General features: G+C 40.1%; 2 protein-coding genes across 4 annotated transcripts in view; one reads left to right on the forward strand and one right to left on the reverse strand.

The window, feature by feature from the left end:
- Positions 1–1,934: 1,934 nt before the first annotated feature.
- Positions 1,935–18,508, forward strand: ecrg4a (ECRG4 augurin precursor a). The gene is made up of 4 exons (XM_079662803.1): positions 1,935–2,220; positions 4,606–4,653; positions 5,356–5,525; positions 17,850–18,508. Exons 1-4 carry the CDS (start codon positions 2,151–2,153, stop codon positions 17,997–17,999), a joined length of 438 nt encoding a protein of 145 aa, XP_079518929.1. The 5' UTR covers positions 1,935–2,150; the 3' UTR covers positions 18,000–18,508.
- A 76-nt stretch (positions 18,509–18,584) lies between these two features.
- Positions 18,585–27,924, reverse strand: part of uxs1 (UDP-glucuronate decarboxylase 1) — a 39,537-nt gene continuing 30,197 nt past the window's right edge. For 2 of the 3 annotated variants that reach the window (XM_079662799.1, XM_079662801.1), the window contains exons 12-15: positions 21,248–21,308; positions 21,037–21,127; positions 19,858–19,961; positions 18,585–19,299 (exon numbers count right to left, since the gene is read on the reverse strand). In XM_079662799.1, coding sequence (XP_079518925.1) covers positions 19,168–19,299; positions 19,858–19,961; positions 21,037–21,127; positions 21,248–21,308 — 388 coding nt within the window. In that variant the 3' untranslated portion in view covers positions 18,585–19,167. The remainder of the gene's footprint in view (positions 19,300–19,857; positions 19,962–21,036; positions 21,128–21,247; positions 21,309–27,924) is intronic. The other variant, XM_079662800.1, reaches the window with a different exon arrangement.

The raw sequence follows: 27,924 nt of genomic DNA on the forward strand, positions 1-27,924 counted from the left end.
TAATGATTCAAAGCAAAAGGTCAATCCTCTCTATGGCTTGTCTGAAAGCGGAGGCCTGCCTTTCTCTGAGCTTTACAGAACGTCGGCCATGAATCATGGTTGTTCAGTTCGAAGCACTTGAGAATCATCTGACCTCTTTTCCCTTCAATGGCCAATGTCTATGAGTGTGTGTGTGTGTGTGTGTGTGTGTGATGCAATGAGCAAGTAAGAGTTCCTAAAGTCTTCTTCGTCACACTCTGCTGAGATGTGTCCGCCTGCCTCTCTCTCTCTCTCTCTCTCTCTCTCTCTCTCTCTCTCTCTCTCTCTCTCTCTCTCTCTCTCTCTCTCTCTCTCTCTCTCTCTCTCTCTCTATCTAATGTCCCTCACTTCACCTTCTCTCCAAATCCAATATGAAAGCAATGCAATCGTCAGCCAGGGTTTCCTGCATTCCTGCTGAGCCTGTGAGAGACGGAGAGGCTGTTTGTGGATCCAAACCAAACACATTCCCTATCCAACACACACACACACACACACACACACACACACACACACACACACACACACACACACACACACACACACACACACACACACACACACACACACACACACACACACACACACACACACACACACACACACACACACACACACACACACACACACACACACACACACACACACACAGTAATACAAGCCGGAGCCCAGATTAGAGAGAATTTCCGAATGAACGCTCTATAAAGTAAAGGTTTGTCCCTCAATATGGAAGGCTGATTAGTGCATGAAGGGCTGCTTTGAAAGGCTGATAAACTCAGTGTCAGCAACCATTCAAGTGAGATTATAACTGTTATTAATAATATTAAAACAAAAACCTTTCCCTTACAAATAAAAAAAGTTGAATTCATAAGAAATAAAACACACTCTGCTCTATGTGATGCAGTTTTGCAGCCATACTTAGCTTACGGTGGCTAATGTTAGCCTTCTGCGCAATAGCTAACTTCATTTATTATTAGCAAACTAAAGATGGATACTTTGCATGTTAAGAGAGTGATTTTTTATTGGCATAGAAAGCAAGACAAAGAAAAAGACGAAGACTACAAAGACGCAGAGGAATATGAAGATGATGAAGAAGGATGACAAGAAGATTCGATGAATACTGTCAACTAATCCAAAACGTTTTTGACTTCAGTGTACAACGAACAGTTTTCATTCAATTGAAACACCAACATCTAAGAGTGATACCGAGACAAAGTGCACACAGAGTAGAAAGGAAACGACGGGAACCTGGATCACTTCCTGACATAAAGTCTCATTGATAACCTGAGAGGGGAAGTTAAACTGGAGCCGCGGGTGTAAAATAATTAGACTGAAAACAATTACATTCCTGCTGCCTTCGTGTTATTTAACCTGCACCATCATTGTTAAACTCACTGCAGCAGCCGTTACCTTATAAAAGCCTTTGCTGATAATGAGACCCCCGCTGAGGACACTCTCCTTCCTAAGAATTATAGGCAGAATAATGTATGTTTTACAAAAGAGGAAATAGAAAAATAATATTTCCATGTTGGTCACTAAGTGTTATTTATTGAAATGAATATAAAGAAGCTTGTCTTCAGATGTCTAGGTGATTTTAAGGTGAAATTATAAAATGGCTGTAATAAATACTGTAGAGACAGAGAGACAGTTTGTGAAATTGATGAACAGTTGGGTTGAGAATGAGAAATTGAGAAATGAGAAAGTGAGAAATTCACCTCAGACCGTGTATTAATTGTTATCCTGAGTGAACTTTTTTTTTTTAAATGTTATCGTTTTTGAACCCGTTACTACAGCAGGAGGCTTTTTCAGAAATGACAAATCCTGACTATCTCCTCACAAAGAACCACATTCAGGAATAGGAATCTGCTCTTCCTTCCTCCTCACAGCTGCTCCTGGATTGTATATTTGCAGATGGAAAAGTACCTGGGATTCACTTCACATTTTCCCTTTTTGAAAGCGGAAAATCCTCCAGTTGCAGACTTGTTCCTGACCGTAGGCGAGGAGCTAAACGGCATTCCTGCCCCAGATGCCGTTTCCATTTGGAGAGTCTGGGAGTCGGCCAACTCTCCCCTCGGGTTGCGAAGCAGCTCTTCTGCACAGTTGTTGCTTTTAATCTGCATAGACTGGAGTACAACATGGCATCCCAGCAGCTGTGTCTGAGATCGATGGCGCTGGCTGTCCTGCTGACACTCTTTGCACTCAGAGGTGAGCTCAACCTTCTGCTTTTATTCCGCTTTGCATTTAAAATTTAAAATTATTTTATCATACGAGGCCAGATGCTGAAGGCCACCCTCTTGCCTTGTGCTGTTGTTGTAGATCTCAAAGCATTAGCAATTAAGAACACCTCAAACTGCATGACCAGTGTGTGGTTTTAGAAGTGGGAGCATGTCAGAGGTTAGAAACATGAAAAGTGAAACGCAGCCACACACACTTCGGGTGAGAGCATGGACTCATTGATATACAAAAGAGCAGGAATGAAAGGCCTCTCCAATGTATCCAATTGACTTCCCTTCAGAATGATTAACATCCCTGATGCTTGCCTTTCAATGCATCACATGTATTTGAATGTTAATCTTTAGTATAGAGAATCCATTTTAATAACTTATCTATTTTATTCATTCGAATTTGGTCTGACACCAAACCTTCAAAGACTTGACAAGACACAAGAAATTCATCACCACAAACATACTTTTATAACTACATATTTATAAGAGCTAAAATCTACAATCTTTAGTACCAGGAGGGTAAGACAAAGACACAAACATCTACAAAATACAAATACCATTCTTTTTCAAATGCTGTTTTGCAAATCACACACAATACAAATGGGAAAAGACATTATATAACAAAGGAAACCCCTTTACAATGCTTGTCGTTATAAAGGCATTTGAGCTGTCACTCACAAACAGGTTGGGTTATGACAATGAAGAAAAATGTCTTGTTGTATTGTGTTTTTTCAACATCAGTTCTAATGTCCCATAATTAATCCGGAGGGGGGACATTAATGTCTTTACGAAAATGCACATCAATCCATCAAATATGTGTCGAGACAAACTACTCAAATACAAAAGATGAGTAAAAGATCAGTCGGAGGGATCATCCGTGGGCCATGAGTGTTTTTTTTTACACATTTAATGATATTCAAAACACACCATTCTTTAAATCTGGAACCACCAACATCAGCATCCCTGGAGTTAATGCATGAAACACGATAAGAAGATTAATGCTGTCGGGGGATTTATTATTTTATGGCTGTTGGAGGAATGTAAAAATCCTTCCACTCTTTCCAACACAGTTCAGAAGTTTGTAGCTTAAGCCTTGACAAAGTTCACCTAAAGATAGGGATTGGATTTCTGTTCATATTCTCAGGTTCCTAGTCTCTTGGTTAGGCTTAGATACAAACTCAGCTTCATGTTTTCCTGTAACCTTTCTGAACCAGAGACTAATTAAACCCTCCAGGACTGAAGTAAACGTGCCCTAGATTTGGCGAGGGATTTGAGCTGCGAGAAAACGGTCAATGGCAGAACAGGGTTATCTGTCAGCTGGGTAGAAGTCCAACTAATTACTGCACACTTAAAGAACATGTATGTATAAATATATCTGTGTGAAAAATCGCTGCTCACAGTGTAGCTCCGCTGGGAGAGGAGAGCAGCAGGAAGGAGGTCACTGTAAATATACATGGGTGTGTGTTGGTCCGCTGAACTATTCACATTTGCATTTATTATGAAAACAGAGAATGTAATCGTCCATGAAACTGGTTTACCTGAAACGAGGGAATTGTGAAGTGTGAAAACGACCGAGGCACATTTAACAAGCTGCCGCAGTGCAAGCAGATCAATGTGAAAAAACATGTATAGATTTTAGTGTTAAAGATTGTCGTTCAAAATATATTTCACCTGTGTTTCGCTTGTCCATGTAGCTTCTCTTTTATAAATACCATCGGGTCTGCACGGTTTTATTTCTCTATTTGCTTTTGTGTGTAAAGAATATTGTTTCTTGGATAGCATGGGACTTAAGATCTCATTGCCAAAACTTTGCTGTAGCCATTGTGCATTTGACAAAACAAAAACAGCCTTTGAATCTTTGAATGCTAAACCAAAACAATAGATATCGATAGAAGAATAGATATTGTCTTCTTAGGTTTTGGATATTCTTATATGGTAAGAGTTCTTTCTTCCTGGTATTGAAGGCTGCATTACAGTCATATTATGTAATTTCCTGAATTTAGAAGACAATTTAAAGATTTTTTATTTTTTGCACTTTGTCATTATATCCATTATACATTTAAACTGAGATCATCCTATAAAATATAGCTTATAGCATTATTTTTGTTTAAGCACCTACAGTATGGTCAGCCAACTCTACAATATCGTTGCGATATTGTGACATTTGATTTTCTCCATATCCCCCAGCGCTACACATAAAAAGGAAATAAACTACATTTGCCCTGGCAATAAACCTTGAGACTGTATAGAAATAAAAGAAGACAGAAAGTGGTTTCAAGTGTGTTCTATGATTTAAAAGCCTATTTATTACCTGTGAAGAAGTATGGTGTTTCAAACTGCAGCTCTTTGTCCCCTCTCCTCTCAGACGTTTCCAGTGACAGCAGCTTGCACAGGATCTTAAGGAAACGAGAAGGTAACAATTGACTTAACATAAAAACTCAAACAAAGATCAACTGTATATTTTGGGAATCCCCATTGGTGTAAAGTACATTTACTCAAGTAGGCTACTGTACTTAAGTAGCATTTTCGCTACAATTCAGAGGTAAATGGTGATTGACACCTGGAGTAAATTCACAAGCTACTCTGCAGCATACAAAAAGTAAACACATTAAAGCATCAATAATTGTAAACAACAATATAATAAATATTATTGTGAAATCGTTCTGTGTTCATAATGAGTAATTTTACTTTTGGTACTATAAGTATATTTTCTTTCTCATACTTTCTCATACTTATGTCTATGTTATAAGAGTTATCCTATTCTGTGGCACTTCTACTTTCATCTAAATACAATAGGCTATACGAGTACTTCTTCCATATCGTCATATATTCATTGTCCTTAGTTTTTTAGGTTATTTTGTGTATTACAATTTAAATTTGGTTTACTTGTCTTTATTATTTTTTGTAATGCTAAATAGCTTCCTTTAAATACTTTCTTTTTACTATCGTTATATTTGTGACCTACTCTTACAACTTACTTTCTTAGGTTGTCCAAGTTCGCACCACCATACACCAAAGCAAATCCCTTGTATGTGTAAATGTATCTGTCAATAAACTTGATTCAGATCTCTGGAAATACCTCCATGTTTTTGCCCCAAATGTCGCCTCCCCCTAGCGGCCGGAGCAGGTGCTGCCCTCTCCAGGTCCTCCTTGACCGTCCCCCCCTCCACAGCTCAGGGGTTTCTGTCGAAGCTGAGCCGCAGTAAGAGGAACCTGTGGGACCGCAGCAGGCCGGACGTGCAGCAGTGGATCCAGCAGTTCATGTACATGGGCTTCGACGAGCAGGTGGGTCTGCGTCTGTTCCCGGAGAGTTTAGAGAACGACTCGTTGGGGATTTCTCTTTTTCCATTGTTTACTTCCCGGGTATAGTGACGTGTCCATACCCAAACGGACCGATTGGTCCAAATAGACCAATACTTGGAGCTGTTACGTTAGGTCTGCAGAGCCGTTCCTCACACACACACAATTTTTTCTCAGCTGCAGCTCCGCCGATTTCTCCTCCGAGACGGCGGGACGCGGCGAGGCTGTGAGTGGGTGTGTGAGCACACACACAAACTCCCAGTCAGGCTGCGTGTGTGTGTGTGTGTGTGGTCGGGCTGGGTTTCGCTGTGTCTCGCTGTGTCTCGCTGTCTCGCAGACGGCCACTGGGCTCACAAGGAGGGGGGGGCAGGAGTTCCAACTAGCCGTTTAGGACAGAGAGTGAATACACATACTATACAGAGATGCTGTAGGAGAAACCAATGTGAGTTTGGAAAATTGCACAGTATATATCTATTCTAGTAGACCTCAACAATGGAATTATGATCAGTAGAAATGGCCATGACATGGGACCTTTAAAGGTAGGGTAGGTAAGAATGGAGAAACCAGCTCGAGTAAGCTAGAAGGCTGACAGGCAGGTAGGCCGTCCAATTATCTGCCGCGGGCCGAGGCAGATAATTGGACTTGCTTTTTACAGCGCCACGGCTTCCACAGATGAAATATTTGTATATATGTATTGTCAAAGCATTTAATTTATTCATTGCTATCGGGATGTTAAAGGTAGGGTAGGTAAGAATGGAGAAACCAGCTCGAGTGCGCTAGAATTTGAAAGTACAAACGCGCACATGACCAATGAGGGCACAAGATAAGTTTGTGCACAGATGGAAGGCTGACAGGCAGGTAGGCCATCCAGTTAGTCTAGCCGGGCCGGGTAAAATAACTGGTTGTGCTTTTTACAGCGCCACGGCTTCCACAGATGAACTTTTTTAATGTATTTATTATCAAAGCATGTAATATATTCATTGCTATAGGCAGGGATGCAAACTCATCAGGTATGAAAAAGGTGACAAGGATCCGAGCCCCCGGCTCCCCCACCCCACGGAATATCAGCTTTAAAATGAGGAATAACAGAGGATTTTAGCAGTCAGAACAACTAAAGCAGCAGTGTTAATAATAACAGAAACGCCAAAGAGTCACATCTAATAGAAATATATAAAAGCATTTATTTTAATTGTGGAGCAGTCAGTTTATAATTTTGGCAGCACTGTTGAGCATTTGGAAAATGTATTTTCATGCCTCTCTGCAAGGCTTAGTCTTTCTATCTGTATAGCCACTGGTGTAAAGTAACTAAGTTCATAAACTCAACAAGTACTATACTTGGGCACAATTTTGAGATACTTGTACTTTATGTAAGTATTTCAATGTTTTAATACTTTGTTCTTCTACCCCACTACAGTTCAGAGGTACATGGTGTACTTCTACTCCACTCCATGTATTTAATACCTTCAGAAGCGAGGCAAGAATACTTCTTGGCATTCGGAAAACAAAGAGTGGAACAGCCTAGCAAGTGTGCAGGTGTGCGTCATGAGAGGCCCCGCCTTACATTTTCCGTCACAGATTTGGGGAAATTGGTCCGTGCGCAAAGCATTGTGGGGATTTTAAGACCGCGGAGTCTACACATGTGCAGCTTCGAAATTTCTCCTAACGAAGTACGCCGGGCTCGGTAGATTTCCAAGTATGCTGGAGATTGGAACAGTACTTCGGCGGCACTCGATGACGTAGTATGCTTGAAATAGTGGCTCTGGAGCAGCTTTACTCGCGATTGAGAAACACCCCGAGTGTAGGATGAAGCTCTTAATTCTAAACTTCCCATAATGCACCTTGTGTATTACTTTGGACTGTGGGTGTTTCTCAATGTCGAGTACGCTTGCTTGGTAGCACATGTCTTCCGAGCGTCTTGCTTCAGAAGCGAGGCAAGAATACTTCCTGGCATTCGGAAAACGAAGAGTGGAACAGGCGAGCAAGTGTGCAGGTGTGCGTCATATGAGAGGCCCCGCCTTACATTTTCCGCATCAGATTTGGGGAAATTGGTCCGTGCGCAAAGCATTGTGGGGATTTTAAGACCACGGTCCGTTTCTCAATCTCGAGGAAACTGGCTTCCAAGCCAATATTTCAAGGATGCTACGTCATCAAGTGGCGCAGCAGGACCGTTGCAATCTCCAGCATACTTGGAATTCCACCGAGGCCACGTCCTTGGTTTGGGGGAAATTTCGAGGCTGCACATGGGAAGACTTTGCGTCCTTAAAATCTCCACAATGCTTTGCGCACAGACCAATTTCCCCAAATCTGTGGCGGAAAATGTAAGGCGGGGCCTCTCATATGACGCAAACCTGCACACTTGCTAGCCTGTTCCACTCTTCGTTTTCCGAATGCCAGGAAGGATTCTTGCCTAGCTTCTGAAGCAAGTGACTCGGAAGACATGTGCTACCAAGCAAGTGTACTCGCGATTGAGAAACACCCACGGAGTCTACACATGTGCAGCCTCGAAATGTCTCCAAACTCCGTAGATTTCCAAGTATGCTGGACATTGGAACAGCACTTCGGCGGCACTCGATGACGTTTGCTTGAAATAGTGGCTCTGGAGCAGCTTTACTCGAGATTGAGAAACGGCCCCTGTGTGTTACTAGTTTGTTCGTTTTGTTTCGGAGGTTATTTGGTGCAACATTGTAAGGAAATGATTAGAAAAGCTGTAGGCTGTGAGTCAATATACATATAAAGGAAAAAGAAAAAGCCCCCAAAATCATTTGTTTTGTCAGCTTCTAATGTTAACCAATGGGGTCCAACAAGAAAAACTAAATCTTTTCTGACACTTCGTATTGATTTCTGTGCCCTTATTACTAGTTTAAATAGGTGGGGTTGTCATGTCGTCTGTGCACAAAAACCGTATTTATCAATCTAGATTTGTTGACACTTTTGGGATTGTTTGCTCAGATGAACATTCAATACAGATTAGTTTTTTCTGTGTGAACTCTCAGGGGAGTTTTAAACCTGGATTAAAAGATGGGCTGTGCAATAAACACAAACACAGAAAGAAAAACAAACAGTTAAAAAGTTCTCACAAGGTTTCTCAGATATGTCGAGGACAAAAAACATGAAGGTGTAAACAGTAGTGTGAAGGATAATCTCTTCAAAAGGCGGTCATCCTCACAACGCTACTGTATAACTGCATGAATGAATACAAATGTGGAACTGAATACTGAATTCCCTCTCACATACACAAACGTGTTCCTCCCTTCAGAGCCAGTTTCCTTTCAGGTCAGTGGCCGTCTTCTAGGAGTCTTCAGGGACAGCTAGGAATGGAGAGAGCAGGAGAGGAAAAGACGGAGGAAGAGTGTACAAAATTACCCTTTACACAGGGCTACTGTTAGAAATTCAAATCAATGTTTTAATGGGGAAATGTAGTTTAAACATGCTGTCAGTTTTAATGCTCTTTTATACTGAAAAACCAGAAATTCTTGTGCACAAGCAGTTAAGCTTTTATTCTGAAAATCCTTCATCTCCGGTTAGCATTTAGCATGTGGCTAATATACGATTTCCTGAAGAGGTGAATTTAGTAGCGAAATGATATGGAGTGGTGCAAACCGAAGCCTACTGATTTAACACTACAACTATAGATGTCGAGATACTATCATGCTGAATATTAAATGAAGGTACAGTTTATTTGAATACATTGTTTACAGACGAGAGTAGCATGTGACAACATCCGGAATGACCGGAAACCAAACGAGCCGAGAAGTATTGTTTAGAGTATTGATTACAGCGTTTAGAATGTGTTAAATGAAAAGTGATGAAAGAGAATATGAGGAGAAACGGCGTGTTAAGCATATATTGAATGTGAAAAGAACCTATCCTCTGTTTAAATGCAATAACGGACATTGGAGACGAGGTGAGCCGGCTGGCGGGGAGGAGCCAGCAGAGGATATATATAGCAGCGCCGGGGGAGAGATCCGCTGTCTTTTCTTGCTCAGGAGAACCGGACCACAGCTGTTTGTCTGACGGAACAATATTCTGTCTGTAACACAACCGCGCCTTTTTTAATTAAAGTATCCCATTTGAATCTTTTCAGAGACTCCATTTAGTCTCATTTTAAAGCTTCTCTCCTGGACGCGAGAATAAAGAACATATTTAACAATTGGCGAGCTAGCCCAGGATCTCGCAAAACCGGGAGAGACTACAGCAGGCTGCTTGCTGGACCCGCTGGCATCCGTTCAGCACACAGAGAGCTCAAATCAACTAGGTATGGAGAAACCTGTTATATCGAATTCTTCAATAGTTAATGTAGGACAATGTTAGTTCTGTGTGTTTGACGGCGGCCAGCGGATCCTGAAAATAGCTGTGCAATTTAAGTTAAAACAAGCCTAAATTGATAAATATTGGTAGCCTACCACGTGGCGTTGCTTTGTTACAGGCAGGGTGAGTTCAATTTCTTTTTTTCTATTTAACCCTGCATGCTATTCGTTTGTCTGTTAGTACATGTCGGCTAGAGGCCAATCACTATATGTGTCTTTTTTGGCGTTTTACGTTTTACGTGAATGGTTTTAGGCCATTAAGCAGTCGGGACTGCTTGAGGGAAAGACACAGCCAAAGTTTGAAGCTAAGGTTATTGGAGTGAGTGTTTTGTGTAACAACAGCGTGAGGCTGTTTTAAAAAAGTCCTATTTCAAGGAAAAGGCCTGAGCAGTTTGAAGCTCTCAGTGGTTACACCATTCTGTTTTTCAAGACATTGCGTTGTGGATTACGGCAGGAAGTGCGACATTCGTGCGTTAGATAGACGATATTCTTCTAATTGTGTTTGCTTAGCGTCCTATTTGTCCCATAAATAGCGTGTTTAAACAGAAGAAATGACCATACTGGCTCTTAAAGTCAAAACATTTACGTACATGGGTAGAGGGCTATGACGTAAGGGTATGAGGCCCATTTATCATTGTAAACTAAATGGAAATGTTATTTTAAACTACAGTGTTGTGTGTTGAATTTACTAGACAAAATATCACCTCACCAATTTCAACTCCAGGTGTTTTCTCAAATCCCTTTATTCTTCAGGTCAAAGGTTGGAAAACCAGTTGCCATTTTGTCTTGACCTCATGTTCACGGTGAGCCACGGCAGTCACCATTTCATGAAATGCTAATTGAAGTACTCTGTTTGCTTTAACACACTGAGGCTGGGCATTCCATCTTCTAAAGAACATCATACTTCTTGTTAGAGTTAGAACTATTGGAAGTACTTCTGCTGGCAAATGTGTATTGGCGGTTTTGTGAATATTCTTCTTTGCAAATGCGTATTGGCGGTTATGTGTTGTGTTGTTTAACCATAGTGTAAATTCCTATTTTAAATATATTTTTGAGGAAACTACGTTTCTCCTTTGTCAAAAACGAGTCAGTTTTGAAACAGCTATTCCCTAGTGGATTAAGCTGGAATTTAAAATAGCGCACTCTGGTGGTAGTACAGAATTATTACCCAAATAGCGGAAACACCATAACATTGTGAATATTCTTCTTTGCAAATGTGTTTTGGCGGTTATGTGTTGTGTTGTTTAACCATAGTGTAAATTCCTATTTTAAAGATATTTTTGAGGAAACTACGTTTCTCCTTTGTCAAAAACGAGTCAGTTTTGAAACAGCTATTCCCTAGTGGATTAAGCTGGAATTTAAAATAGCGCACTCTGGTGGTAGTACAGAATTATTACCCAAATAGCGGAAACACCATAACATTGTGATTTTGAACCAAATTCATATTTCAAAGTCAAAACCATACACGGTACAACTTTATTTTAACATTTCATATTTTAATTTTGCATATTTTTTATATATTAATTAACTTTATTAATATTTTACCTTAAACTTAAAAAAAAAAAAAAAAGACATCTATAAAAATAATAAAACTTTGAGCAAAAAAAAAAAAAAAAAAAAAAAAATTAAAGTTCGGACGAACAGCAACGACGGTGCTAGTCAGAAGATTAGTGCTTCATCTTTGATAGGTTAATAAATAATTAGAGAACATGTCACCAAAACAAACTAAGTTGAGACTAGACGCAGGGCCAGGCTCAACTGCAGATATCAAGGAAAGGGTAAAAATCAGATCAGATGCTTTAACAGTTTCAAGAATCAGTCTTTATTTATTTATTCTTGAGTAACTTTACTGATTTGTGGTGTTGTGCGTAAGGCAATATCTCATTTGAGTGAGGGGCACCAGCCCTTCATGCAGGTCACTCTCTGAGAGAATAGTTCATATTTTCCCTCCAGTTTGGAGAAATATTATTTTATCATATGTTAGTTCAGCAGTGTCAACCAATCCTCTAATCCTAGAGTTATTGAGACGCATTAGCGACACCAGGGGTATTGTTTTTCGCAGCAACGATGACGCATAATACCATTACAAAAGCCATTATTGAAACAAGTAAACTATTAGAAGTGCTAATTGCTGATTTTTTTTTATAGTGAATATGCATTTATACCATCAGAAAACCATAAATCATACGATATTTTTGTACCCCTTGTGGGTACACGGAGAAGTTATATTTATTTAATGCAACGTTATGAGTTTTACATGTCCTGTACAGAATAGGGTAATCATTGCAATATTAATTGAGCATTTTATGCTCAAAGGAGGGAGTGTCATGATTATACAGAGATGTTGATTTCAGTGACGTTGTAGTTAATAAATAATAACATGTAGTCAACAAGAGGTATGCCGAAGCTCGGGCCTTCTCCAAGGAGGGAGTGGTCCAGTTTTAGATATTAGACAAATAGAAGTGGATGAATATGTCAGAACTCTGAGTAATATTATGCAAGTTTTGTCTACACAGGCTAGGAAAACTACAGAGATACCAGACGAGACACCAGAAGAGACTCCTGTTCGGCCAGGTGATTGGGTGAGGGTGAAAGTTCACAAAAGACAGTGGGCTGATCCCCGGTGGACGGAAGCGTGAAAGGTTGTAACAAACTTCACACGCGCTCCGGTTTAAAGGTAAAGAAAAAGGAGCAAATTGACACCACCTCACACATTGTCACCCTTCACTGGCAACTTCCAGAACATTATTGGGAGTTAGGACTGATTTGGCAGAGCTGGAACAAAACAATAAATAGAAATAAGATAAAGATAGAAACAGCTCAAAAGACAAATTGTCTATAGATTTTTATAGATTGTACATTAATGTGAATACCTATTTTTTGTTTTACATCTGTAAAAAGAGTCCAATTTGTTATGTTATTTTTGTACTCATTATTTAAATTCTGTAACGGACACAACCAGGTTTAAAATAGAGATGATGAGAACAAAGCCAAACCAATTGTGGGGTCCCCTAGGGATAAGAGTCAGAATAGCATTGTTGATTGTGCTCATTACACTTGGCACCTTTCTGGTTGGAAGGGGAGTACAATATCATGTAAGACATGGATCCATTAGTTCACTTTTAGAGAATGCCCACATCACTAACAAGACTCCAGCTGTGTTTCAGAGACTTTCACTTATCCCCAGAGCCAAAAGATCAGCTGAGCAATAAGAGGAGGAGTTAGAAATACTCGGTCCCAAACAAGAGGCGGTTATAATCAAGATGATTCACCCCCTTATATGCAGTTCTTGTATCAAATGATGAGATGGGTTTAAGTGATTGGGATATGTAAGTGATGGGGATTTACAGATTAGGGGAATCTCTAAATACACTGGATCCATGTTTTAGTCTGTACCAGAAACACCCCCTGTTAAGTTATGAACAACCGATCGGTGACCTGAGTAGAATTATGGAAAATGATTACAGTTGACACAGGCTACTAACCCACAAGTACAGCTTTGTACGTACAAACTCTATGAACAAGATTCCCCAGCAGATAGTGGCGACATTGCAGATATGTCCAGTCACCAAAGTTACTACGGTTCTAAATAACAGTGAGATTTAAAGTGATGGAGAAAATATGGAGACGTTCTTTTATAGTGTGTGAAATATGTGGTGCTTGAAACATGTAGGTATTTAAATTTATAGAAGAAAATGGTTTCCTGAAAGAGTTAATTGGAATAAACATGTTACAGTGGGTGAAGGCAATGTTTAGGGATATGGTAAAATTATTAGTAGACATGAATTGTGTTTAGATGACATTTAACAACTAAGATGGATAGTAAGATTAGGAAAATAGAGTGGAAAAGGTTGGATTTATTTTACCTCAGTGTGTTAGAATGTAACTATACGTAATGCCTCCCGAGATCTCTCTCTCTCTCTCTCTCCGCCTGTCAGAACGCTACGACCCCATCGTCCAAGCAGACAAAAGACCTCACCACGGAAGACTCCTCCTCCTCCATAGAACAGACAGAGAACCAGAGCTGAACCAACAACTCCAACGCTGCATCCAGAACTATCTCCACCTGAGGCACCAAGAACCAAAACCAGGTGACATAAAAAGGCACACTCTCATCGGTCCCCCACAGGACATGAAGTTCCAAGCTGAGCCACAAGATTTGGGCACAAGAGCAGAGTGTGGGACATGAGAGCGGAATACGCCCTCCATGCAACAAAGTAGAGACTGTAAAGGAGGAGATGAAAAGCAAAGCAGATGGGACACTGAAGAGAGTTACAGCGGAAGGATCCAAGAGCAGATGGACTGAGGAGAAGGTGGACGGAGGAGAGGAAAGAACGGAGGAGTTGGCATGGTCCGGCAGAACGTGAGGGGGTCGTGGCTTGACAACCAGAGGGGGAGAGAAGGAAAACGGGAGTGAGTGAGTTTACACATAAACACACTTATTCACCAACGAGAAATACGTAAAGAAAAAGATTTATCAGCCATGAATTAATAAATTGGTGAATTTATAAAGAAAAAAGAGGAAACTATTAAATAACCCTAAAAACACACTGAGGGTAGAACATATTATTCAATCTTTTCATCATATGAACAAATTATTCTTTAAGAGATTTTTATTCATGTGTGAATTTGGGGAAGATTGAATTTGTTACAGTATAGACCTACAGTTTAAAGGGATGGTTTTAGTAACCACTCTATAAAAGCAGACAAATCTTTATTAGTATGGAAAATGTTAAAGGTAGAGCTAGTACCAAGCCAAAGATGGTGTTCCAATCTAGAGTATTGATTTCTCCATTGTGGCATGGTTATTACCTCAGGAGGGAAGATTAAGGTGGAAATAACATTTGTTTTTCGTCCAAGATGTAGAGTTTTAAAATGACACTGGGCAAAGAGCGAAAGCAAAGTTTAATTAAAAAAAAAAAAAAAAACTAATGTAGTTGGGAGTAATACATGCGGGGCCTTGGATCACTCATTGTGATGGTACATATTTGTTACAACAAACATCGTTTAGGGAGAAGGGGTCGCTCAACCCACCCTGCAGATGTTTTAAATCTTACTTGCAGCTTCAGAGGGAGCGCACGGCACCAGAGTATGAGTTTTAAAAGACAAGCGCCACCAGCTCCTAAAGGTCATCCATTCACCAGATGACCTGACTTTTAGAGATGTTATTTAAAGGAGAAACATATCTGCCATAGGTGTAAATTCCTGAATTAAACTGCAAACCATTAATGAAATGACTTCTGTTTTTAAAATCCTTGTTAAAGGAGGGAGTAATTATCACATGCTCGGGCACCCAAGGTTCCACACACTGTAAAAGGGGTTAGCATAGTTATTTAAGTAGACCAGAATTGAAAATAAATTAGTATAATGAGTTATTGATATTCCACCGGTTTTCACACCATTTCAGGGACTTTATCACTGCATTAGAACAGACCACCCAAAGGTACTGAGTAGGAACTTTTAAGTGATGAAACTCTACAACTGTTGGAACTGACCAAAATCTTCTCCCAGAAATGACTGTCTAGACTGCCGTACCCCAGAATAGAACGCACAACGGCCCCTTCTAGAGAACATATTACTTTCATACCTTAAATGGTATGAAAGGAGGGAGGGTAAATTTCTCAGGAGGAGACAGTTACAAATGCTAGCAGAACAAGACGACCCACCCCGTATACAGATGTTGATGACAATGATGAGTTAGTTTAAATGATATGGATGTTCGGAGATGAGATTGATCAATGAATGTCCAGCCGATGTGATTCTTTAAATGATGAAATCATGTGAAGAAGTGAGCAAAATTAAAATGGAGTGAATCCATTTCAATTTACTTCATACTATTCCAAGATAGTATATTTTTATTATTCCAATTAATTTTACACTATTCTAAGATAGTCCATTGTATTTGACATTATTATTTTATACTATTCTAATATGGTAGATTTCATGTTGTATAAATCATTGCTATTCTAAAATGGTTTGTTTCTTTTCACTTTGTAAAAACAAGTGCCTTAACACTGAGCGTGGTATGAGAACAGTTTCTGTGAAAGGAGGGAGGAAGAAATGTTCTGATACCAAGCCATTGCTGCTATTTTGAAGAATGATATTGAATGTAAACACTAGAAGTTATACACAAGGGAAAACTTATGTTTGAACACAGACAAGAATTTATTTTGTATTTTTGTAAAGCCGGCTGTAAAACCATTCCATTTGATTGTATGTTTGTTAATATGAGATATGTAATATGCAAAGTTCAGATGAAGAACTCATTGATTTCAGTATTATACACACCTTTTAGGTGTGTAAGGAGGGACTGTTAGAAATTCAAATCAATGTTTTAATGGGGAAATGTAGTTTAAACATGCTGTCAGTTTTAATGCTCTTTTATACTGAAAAACCAGAAATTCTTGTGCACAAGCAGTTAAGCTTTTATTCTGAAAATCCTTCATCTCCGGTTAGCATTTAGCATGTGGCTAATATACGATTTCCTGAAGAGGTGAATTTAGTAGCGAAATGATATGGAGTGGTGCAAACCGAAGCCTACTGATTTAACACTACAACTATAGATGTCGAGATACTATCATGCTGAATATTAAATGAAGGTACAGTTTATTTGAATACATTGTTTACAGACGAGAGTAGCATGTGACAACATCCGGAATGACCGGAAACCAAACGAGCCGAGAAGTATTGTTTAGAGTATTGATTACAGCGTTTAGAATGTGTTAAATGAAAAGTGATGAAAGAGAATATGAGGAGAAACGGCGTGTTAAGCATATATTGAATGTGAAAAGAACCTATCCTCTGTTTAAATGCAATAACGGACATTGGAGACGAGGTGAGCCGGCTGGCGGGGAGGAGCCAGCAGAGGATATATATAGCAGCGCCGGGGGAGAGATCCGCTGTCTTTCTTGCTCAGGAGAACCAGATCACAGCTGTTTGTCTGACGGAACAATATTCTGTCTGTAACACTACCGCGCCTTTTTTAATTAAAGTATCCCATTTGAATCTTTTCAGAGACTCCATTTAGTCTCATTTTAAAGCTTCTCTCCTGGACGCGAGAATAAAGAACACATTTTAACACTACCAACACTCACGCATTGAGCGTGAGAGTCACGCAATTAACCCATACCTCACGCACTCACGCCACAATTGCCTTTTCTCACGCTTAATTTTCGTCCAAAGTAAATCTATATAAATTTAAAAATAAAGTGAAGGAACAGCAAACCGAGCGGTCTACGAAATGAGACGGTCTTCTGGCTTCAGTAAAGTTGGAACGATATTGGGAGATTCTGATTTCACGGATCAATAACTCATGAACAAAACGTTATTCAGACACAAATGACGTCTCCTAAGTACCGTGGTAAAGTTGACAACGAACTACAATCACATTTTGATCCCAAAAAAAAGCCAATACGCGCCGCGCCAAAAAATAGCACTTAAATGTACCTCTGCTTACACCTATATGCCATTTTATATGCTGTGAGCTTATTATCGAGCCTTCATTGTAAGAGTCGCGGGTAGGCCTACAATGTATGTGTGTATTCCACTGTAGCGCCCGGTACATTAATGGGAAACCCTAGTTTGTACATGTTCAATACATTTGTAACACTGTAGCCTACACATGAACGTTTCTTTTTTCGGATCACCAAAAAAAAAATCTCACTCCAAGCTGAACTCAAATGTTGGCAGCCATGCTTTACAGCCACCGTTTTCTGACAGTTGACAGCATTTCCATTTCAGCCAGCGTAGCAGTAATTCTCTCAACACCCCATTCACTACGCCGTGTACGAGTGTGCCATTTGCCGTTGCTCATTAAAAGGCCAAAGCTGTGAAAGCGGTGGCCTTTTCAAAGTTTGCCTTTCATGCATATCTATTGGCAACAGTTGTGGCTGCTGACAGTCAGCGGATCCCTTATCAGCTGCCTGTGTGTCCATTAGCTCCACATTTTGTCGAGGCTGAGCGTGCTAATGACTTACATCCATGTTGTTTTCCTGCTCCACAGAGGCTGGAGACCGACCTCTCCTACTGGATGGACCAGAGTCGCTCCAGAGACCAGGGTCGGCAGCACCATTACGATGAGAACGCTCCCATCGGACCCCGGGACCACAGCTCCTACAGACACGGAGCCGATGTCAACTACGACAACTATTAACTGTAGCGTGAAGCTGTCGATAACCAAGTTCTCCACAGCTGCGTTTGACAGTATATAACCGATTATATTCTACCCACATACTATTATAGAGCAATGTTCAAACACAGCAATAACTACATTTGGGGCGGGGTCAAATGAACAATATCATATACCTATATTTTGACCTTGATATCGATATTGTGTTTTTGTAGGGCTTTCACAGTTCATTTACACGATGAGAATTCTGAAAAGTAATCATGAGTAATGGCGACATAATGGTAAAGGCAAATAGATAAACAGCAATCAGAAAAATTGAGAAAATGACACCACTCTAATGCCGCCTTAAAAGCCAGGGAAAACATGATATTATGATATCCAAAATCTCAGACAAAATCCAATCTCATGTTATCGATTTATTGCATAGCCCTAGTTATGAGGCAGTTGATTTTTATGAAATACTTTTTGAATCTGATATCTAGCTCTTTTTATCTCTACATTATTGTAAATAAAGACATGACTGTGTTGCAAAAGTCTCGTGCTTTTTCTCTTCCACACACACACACACACACACAAATATCACCTTCCCTAATGATGTGATACGCAAAATATTGGAAATATTTTTATTAAAATAGCATCTTCATCGGATATTGATAAAGCACACCCTGACATGAGTTTTCACAAAGTACAGCACGATGATGTTCTGACAAACACGTAAAGATGCTGACTCTTCGTCCTGCAGAGCTCTGAACAGCCGACACGCCACCGATAAGAGGTCAAAAGCTTCCAGTGGAAAAAAACAGCCAGGTAGTTCACCTCTGCAGACAAAACGCCATCAAAACAGATCAAATAAATGAAGCATGATTCTCACATCTGCATTTTTAAATAGCAAAAAAGCAACAAAAAAAATTCACAAAAACAAGGTAGGCTGGGTTCAGATTTCTTCAAACTTGTCCTTTCAACACTTGAGCTCCTGTGTGGAGAGCTCTTTCCCCCACGGTGCAGCTCCATCGCAACACTTTTAAAAGAGAGAATTGTCTCTGCTTCTCAAAGAAAAAGAGACACAACATCCCAGAGTGCTTTTCGCAACAGTGTGTTTCAGAGAGTCGCTCTTCGAGGGTCCTCTGAGGAGTTTTTAATATACTTCTGTGTGTGTGTTTGTGGGTGGGGGGGGGGGGGGGGAGGCTCTTCCTCAGTTGTGTCGGGGTCTTCCTTTCTTCATGCGGGCGGCTTTAGGTTTGGGGATGTACTGGTTGTTGGCCTGGTGCTCCAGCTCCCGGCTGAAGTACTGGATGGTTTTGTTCAAGCCTTCCTCCAGAGGCACCTGTTGACACGAGACACACACAGACAACTTAACCAGTGCGCTTCCCTTTCAAAGGTCATCATGCTATTCTTAGGGTCCCAGATATATCAATATATATTAAAAACATGTCTATGATGTGTTTTGCTCAAAATACCAAACAGATCATGCATTTTGGACATCCCTCATATCCCTCTGTTTCAGCCCTGTTAGAGAAGTGCTGATTCTGGGTCAGTAGCTGCTGGCCCGAAAAAGAGGACCACAAATTAAATAACTTCCGTAAAGGTTTTATATTTCGATTGTTTTCCACTTTCACTTTGCAAAACCTTTTATCTGCTTCAGCCCTGATCATAACTGACATGACATTTTCATCCAATTTCACTTTGAGTCATTTTTGTCGAGCAAATTTAAAATGAACAGGTAGATGGAAACATAACTACGATCAAATAATAGGACAGATATTGGTTGTCAAGGTAGTGTGTGTGTGTGTGTGTGTGTGTGTGTGTGTGTGTGTGTGTGTGTGTGTGTGTGTGTGTGTGTGTGTGTGTGTGTGTGTGTGTGTGTGTCATGCGGCACACTTACCACCGGCTCCCAGCCGAGCATCATGTTGGCTTTTCGGATGTCAGGTCTTCTCCTCTGGGGGTCGTCCTGAGCCTCCGGAAGGAACTGGATCTGACTTCTGCTCACTGTGTGTGTGAGTGTGTGTGTGTGTGTGTGAGAAGGACATTGTGTTATTCTTTTTCTAACTCTTTTAATACTGCTGAAGATCACATAACAGTTTTGAAAGAGAGGGATGAGTCAAGGCTTTTTGTAATGCGTAGGTGTGGAGCTCCATGCGTAGTAATCAATCGGCTATGGAAAGCCCACCTGAGATCACTACAGCGTGCTTTCCTGTTCCTGGTGTCGGCGAGTTTGTTCAAATAGAAAAACATTAACAACAATCTGCTCTTTTTGATTGCCTCTAAGTAACCGAGCTAAGCTTCTTCCAGTAAAACATTTGTCTTTGAAGGCATTGTTGCTTTTTATCAAAGTGGATAATAGAATATGATTTATTATTGTATCGAGTGTAACAACTGTAAGAGACGACTTAATACTGTGCTCACTTACGGCCCGTCCACACAGCGGCGTGCGTTGTCGCTTGCCAGAGGGCGTGTCTGAAACTCGACCAACAACCAATCACATGAATCTCCGCCCCTGACACACAAGCAGCGGTTTGATTGGCTAGAGCTTGTACTGGCATATGATTCGATTGGCTGACGCTTCTGCCGGGGCGTCAAAAGTTGTACATTGCTCAACTTTTGCAGCGAGCCACGCCAGCAATGCTCCACGTCGCTTCCCACAATGCAGTTCGGCGAAAAGTGACGTCACCCCATTCAAAGTGAATGGTGAAGCGTCAACGCACGCCGCTGTGTGGACGGGCCGTTATACAGTATTTATTGTACTGCCCAGGTTCTATTTCGATATATATATTTTCTTACGCCTGGAACTCACTGCTGTACTTTTCTTTTCTATTCTGCAAAGTGTATTGTACGATTCATTGCCAACTCCTACCCCGAAGCCATTGTGCATATGACAATAAGGCTTTTGAATCTTAATAGAAAACGCGTGCTATGCTTTAACAATAAGCGGCTTAAATGGAATGAATGAGTAAGACAGACAATAGGAAACATAAAGTTGGGGAAGGAAATTCAGGGATGAGAAAGGTTTGACAGCAAAGGGACTGAGATAGAAAAGGTTAGAAGCTTCCAGAGACAAACATACGAGACATATACTTGGATCGATCGGATGCCTTACTGACAAGACTTTTTATGAGACGAGCGAACTCCAATATGGTATGTTCCTCTGGGTTGCCCTGTAAAAAAACATTTCATAAAGGTCCATCATTCAGTGTCAACAGGAGACGGGCGTTAAATGTCTGCTTATGCTGCGTTTCCTTCTATTTGAGGGACTCCGCAGGGTAAGGTGAACTCACCAGATTGACGGGGCTGCTGATGTTGCTGTTCATCAACAGAACCAGGCCGTTCACCAGATCACTGGAGAGGAACACACACATTAAAAAGGTCACCTATTATACAAAATCCACTTTTTCATGTATTTTATAAATAAAGATTCTGAAAGTTTCAGGAAAAAAGATTTGTTCACTTTTTTTGTCCTGATCCATTTATATAAAAACCTGTCTGAAAATGAGCTGATCAGATTTCGGCCACTTTATGATGTCATGACGATTTGTTTGGCTTTGTAACCATTAGCCAATCACCAACCAAGGTAACCCCCACCCATTTTATCATCTGAATCTCCTCCTAGAACTTTTGAAACCGGGCTGAAACAGAGGGGTTTATGGGATGCCACAATGATCTGTTTGGTATTTCGAGCCAAACACTTCAGAGACATGTTTTGTATATATCTGAGAGCTATAATATATTGATGAAAGACAGTATAATAGGAGACCTTTAAGATCAACTCCTCCAGGATGTGGCATTAGCATCAGCTCGTCACACAGATATTTGATTATGAGAACATGATGTACTTTGTTCGTGAAATATATTACATTCCATATCATTTCTCTGCTGACCTCGACCCATGATTAATTTAATGTTGGGTTGTTATTCAACTGAAGCAAATTATTCCAAGGCCAGGTGAGAAGAGTCAGCCTGAGCTCTCGCCCATCCATCCTTTTATACCTCAGTGCCAATATAAAAAGTGATGGACCTGATGTTCGGCGGCCATATTTGTTCTTATTTGCTTCAGCGCATCATGCACTAAAAGGTTGTTTTTTATTTTGCATCATGTATAGAAAGATATTCAGGGAAGCGTGACACTGATATATAATATAAACCAGATGTATTATTGAGTTCATAATTGACTGATGATACATATACCATGTAATTATAAAACGGACAAGTCAAATAAAGCAATCTGATTGGTTCTTAGCCGTGATATACTGAGCGTATACCATGGGTAGAATTGTAAGTTACTTTTCACAACAAGTCAGTATCCCTTCGCGTCTTCATACTGGAACAAGAAAGCAGCGGAGAAGTAACGGGGCAGAAGCGCTCCTTTTTGACGCAGCGGTCCAGACAGACATCAAATGGCAAAACATATTCAGTGTGCAGTTCCTTTGGCATTAGGGCAGGGATATCTAGATACTTTTGAAGGTTTAACATAATGAATTGTGCTACTTTTAAAGCAAGCAACGATGTTTTCAAATCTGTAATCAAAGAGGTCCGCAAAAACGCTATCGACCAATCAGATTGCTTGATTTGACTTGTCAGTTTTATAAATATATTTAAATTTCTTCCGTTACGAAACAAACTTACAAAAGCATAAGATGGAAACATTTAAGATTAACTTCGACCTCCGGGGGGGTCTTACTATAGTATTGAGGAGTGGATTGAGCAGTGCCTATCTCCAGAAAAAAAAGCACCTAAACTACGACATGCAGAGCTACGTGAAGAGCAGGTAGATCAACTGGAAAAGTACAACCATTCAAAAGCTTTCTGATGTGGGTCTTGAAACAAAGCAGAGAAATGATGACCGTTAGTGGCCACAGGTGCGAAAGCTCTCTCCAGAGCTACTGGAAGCCCAATCTCGGGGACCGGAGAAAGTGGAGCAATATTCTCGCCACGCCAAGCAACAGCCTCGAACAACCTCAACCTATACAAGTGACCACGTAAGCCATTCTACTGATGCTGGACAGTTTTTCAGTGGATGCACAATAAACAGCAACATACATATTAATGTAAATAAACAGCCAAATAATCGATCAACGCTCTCAAGTCTAATATGTTCGCTAGCTGTTAGAGTTGTTGCATAGCAACCACCTCGCACTATGTTTTGTGCAGAAGGCAACGGAGGGACTATTTTATTTTGAACATCATTATTTTCTAATAAAAACTATTTAAATTAGAGTGTGTATTTTTCTTTCATATTGCCACACTTGGTAACCGTTTTATAAAAGCAATAGATCACTTCAGGCCGTGAAATATGCTCATTATATCACAGCTAAAGGGCGTGGTTCGGCCCGATGCGAAGCGGAGGGTCGACAACACCCTTAGCTGTGATATAATGAGCATATATCACGGCCTGAAGTAACTATTGCTTAATTATAACCTCCCCCGACACAATGCAAGATATCCACATCAGTAAGCTCTACTTTGTCCCAAATGTCAAATTTGCACGCATGTTACATTACATACTGAGAAAGGTCATTGTCCATCTCTTTTACATCAATGAGGGCTGACTAGAATATTCAAAACACATGCAGTCAGTTCACAGCCTCTAATATGAACTAACAGTGGATTCAACATAGTTTATTACATTACATGTCACTTGTTAGACACCTCTATCCAAAGCGACTTACACACATTCAGTACTATGGGCAATCCCCACAGGAGCAATTTGGGGTGAAGTGTCTTGCCCAGGGACACAACGACATGCTGACTGCAGTGGGACTCGAACTTGCTACCCTCTGATGTGAAGATCAGTGCACTAATCCACTGAGCCACAGCCTTTATATAAATATCCAAAAAAGGGATTCATGGCAGGTATTTTGTATTTGGCTGTATATTCATCTCTATAAGCGTAACACTACTTAACGGTACAAAGGGAATAGGTACAATATATCCATTTTCCTAATTATTGTTCTGATTGTTGTGCACAATGAGATTTGTTCAATCTCTACTGAATATCTACGTAGGAGAGAATATTAGGGTTGTTAAAGTTGCCTCGAGAAGTTTTCTTGTAAACACTGAAAATGTTTCGTATACATTCGACGTTCGTCACTACAACGGCGTGTGTCTATCCTTGAGGTTCAATAAAATTCATTCCCTCGTAAAGCGTATGGTGACGTGTGTAAAACACTTCCACGCATCCTTGTAGTAGACAATGTCTGAATGAGCCATTCCTCCTCAACATACTTCTGTTTTCAATGTTTTTGATCAACCATACTTTAGTTCACAATGTTTGCTGTACAGGCTTACATTGCGACATGTATTCATTCATTCTAGTCCAGCCAATAACTTTTGAATAGCAAGAATCCTGAAGGACAGCTTTCAAAAGTTACTGCTCTCTGAAAAATTAACTGTGGTATTATGGCTTTGTCCTTCTCAGCATTATTCACAAAAGGAAGAATTTATCAGCATAAAGAAGGAAATATGTTACGCAGTCAATAACTAGGTTTTAAGAAGGTTTTATTATGGCCACTACATAGAGTCCATTACTCACACGGTACAAATCTTTTGAGAAGAGATGCTGCGATGCATTTCTAAAAACACCCACAGACGGTTGTGTGAGAACATGGCAGTTTTTCCTTTGGTTAATCTGGCCTTCTGAACATTTAGCTTTGCATAACGGAACCGGGAGGCAGTTAATGGCGACCGTGAAGTGTGATCCTTTGACGTTAAGTTGAGTATGCAAAGTAACAAAACTCCTCTGCAGTCTGTCTAGAAACCAGCTGAGCAACATGCAAGTCACAAAGACGATCATTTGTGACACAGGAGATAGTCAGACCCCTGCAGGCTGTAGTATACACGAGAAACTGTCCAAAGATAACTGCAGAACTGTGACTGTAGAAAAGCCTCCCGGATCAAAACGTGCTGATCGTGTGTTTCCATCCACCAATAGCCGCTTCATCATAAACGCAATGTTGTCGGTCAACTACAGAGAAAGTCAATTATTACCGGTTGTATTGTTTTCTTTTAAAGAGGACATATTATGCTGACGTTCAGGTTTCAAATGTGCATTTTGTTCCTCTACTGTGACAAGTCTCCATGTTCAAAAAGCTCTTTATTTTATTGTTCTCATACTGCAGCACCTATTTTCACCCTCTGTCTGAAACCAGAGCCCAGTCTGCTCTGATTGGTTAGCTGGCCGGCTCTGTTGTGATTGTTCAACCGCTTAAAGATGTCCCGCCCCTTAGCCTATCACTTAAGGAACTTTCACATCGGACGCGATGCAATTTTTTTGCACGTCGCAATTACATGTAAAGTCAATGCAAAGAGGCGGAGAGAGTCAAATACTTGTAAACACATGTTTGTTTACAGCAGGGGTGGGGAACCTTTTTCCTCTCAAGGGCCATTTCAATTTTTACAACATCCTTCGAGGGCCGTACATATTATTGAACTCAACGTCTGCTTAAAAAACTCAAATCACAGCCCATTCATTTCGCGTTTTTTTCATGCTGTGCAAAAAAGAAAAAGCAACCTCTTAATCCAGATATTTGACCATGACCCGCGCATTCATGCACCGTGGCATGACCACCAAAACAGAAAGATATGGACACAAGATGTGTGCAAATGTATTTAGTTTCATATCCATGTGGACATGATTTAAGTGGGGTGGGGGGGGCGGATCTTTTACTGTCATATTAGTATTGTATAACTGTTTACTTTATTCTCTTCTTTTTCTATAACTATAATGATCATATAAAGATGTGCCTTTACCTCACTGGTTGGAGAAAAAGCTTCTTATATTCGTTAGCATAGCTAGCTAACCAGATGCTAATAACAACAACGTTATTGACTGTATGATCAGTATGACAGATGAACAGATCGCCACTGGGCTTTCAACTAAAGACACAGCCACGCAAAAACTGCGATATGTGTACAGCTCCTTATGGGTATTGCAATTTGTGAAGTCCCGGTCCGGAGCAGCGTTCTGGTGCTCTCCGTTAGAACTACACTCCAGTCAGACGAGACATATACCACGTGATGACACGGCTCGTGTTGTGTTCAAGGACCCTGACCTTGGCCAGGAAAAACAAGCTTGTTTAATTATTTTGCGGTCTAGATTTCTTCAATTGTTTTTTTTTTTTTGCGTATGTTTATAAACTACCCCGAGGGCCGTACCAAATGGTCTCGCGGGCCGTATACGGCCCGGAGGCCGGAGATTCGCCGCCCCTGGTTTACAGTATAAATGTATGCAATAAAACAGATTATGCATCCAACAAACCCTATGCTGTGTAAGGGTTTGTTGGATGCATAATCAAACACAGCATTAAATCTCCACTCGGTCACTAAACATTAGAGTCTGAATCCCTCGTAAATTACAATCTCAACTTAAACGTGTATCAAGCTGTCCATTAAAATGATATCAATCTGATATTTGATACAGTCGTCACTGTAATTTGAATACACTGTCTGAGCATTAAATGGACATTAGTCACAAGTAAAGAATTGTTTTTAATTAACTAGCAAATTAAAAAAGAATAATTATTTATGTATCTTTCTTCAGCACTACACCTCTCTCCCTCCCGTTATGTGTGGCAGACAAATAAATTACATTTTCTCATGCAAATATGACTTTGTCTGGACTCTCAATCAATGTTTCATACCACCCGCTGCATAATGTCCATGAGCTCTGAGGGCTGGTGACTTTAAGACCCTGCGGCATTAATATTTTATTTTGACCAAGTTCACATAATTTATTATGGATTGTTCTGATTCAATTACTGATGTCTTGGAAAGTTAATCACATTCTCGATTAACTTAATAATTCATTTTTTGTTTTTTTATAATGGTGGTTATTACGGTTTGATTGAATTTAAAATATTTGTCTGCATCTCCAAAGAAATACGTACATTCAACCTTTGATAGCAACTAGCTGATAAAGTGACCACATTCTCATTCGTAGTTTGGGCCCTAAAATGTGACATTAAGGACATTTTAACTGCTGTTCTTGTTGGAATTTTTACATTTATTAAAATGTTTCACCTGAGAGATTCAGATTTAGCATGTAACAATGACCAATACCTTATTACCAATCAAATCTGCAAACGACTAGCTGTGTACTAACTTTGAAAATGGGAATGAAACATCTTATTTTTTGCTGTTGATCAGTGAAGATGTAATGTCATTGTTTTATTTAATTACAACTGAAGTCCATGAGTGAGTAAATACTGTTTATTAACTTTGCATGTAGTCTGTTTAACAGCAAAGTGCAACAGGTGGCTCTCCAGGTTTAGGTGCATGTAAATGGTCTGCAAAGGCTAACATCTTAAAGAATGTAAACAGTAGAGGCACTAAATACAAATATGAACATAATACGCGGAGGAATTACGAGAAGAAGTTTGGGTCCAACTTTGTAATGCGATTCATTTGCGTAAAAAGTTTTTCTTTCTTTGATTTGAATTCCTAGTCTGTTTAGGAATTAGTGTTTTATAATGTGTTAAGTTTCTCCGTGTGAATTGAATGTGTGAAAACGCTTTGTAACTCTGTTTGAAAGGTGCCATATTAAAAAGGTTAACTATCACGGTATTATTAAAGAGCAGATGTGGCTGCGAGAAGGAGAAGATTTAGCATTTTAAACCTGTATAGTTGTTGCATTAGTAATTAAGTCTTTTGAGCTGGCTTTAACTGCAGACCTTGGCCTTTTGATGTTTACACAAAGTGAAAGTCATACAGAGCGGAGGCTGAATGCTCTAAAGAGATAGGAGAGCTTCAAAGACTCTGTGTCTTTAATCTCGCATATTCAAAATGGTTCAATGAATGTCACTATCACCTGCACACAAACCCACAGATGCTCCTTGAACCTGCCACCGACACATATTGCTTACGGGCAGAGAGCCGTGCACATGTTGGTATTTCATTATAAACTTCAAATCAAAATCACTCTTCCACCTGATTTCACATTCACACATTTGATATGGTGTAT

Source organism: Notothenia rossii (assembly GCF_949606895.1).
Source record: "Notothenia rossii genome assembly, chromosome: 2".
Classification (NCBI taxonomy): Eukaryota; Metazoa; Chordata; class Actinopteri; order Perciformes; family Nototheniidae; genus Notothenia; species Notothenia rossii.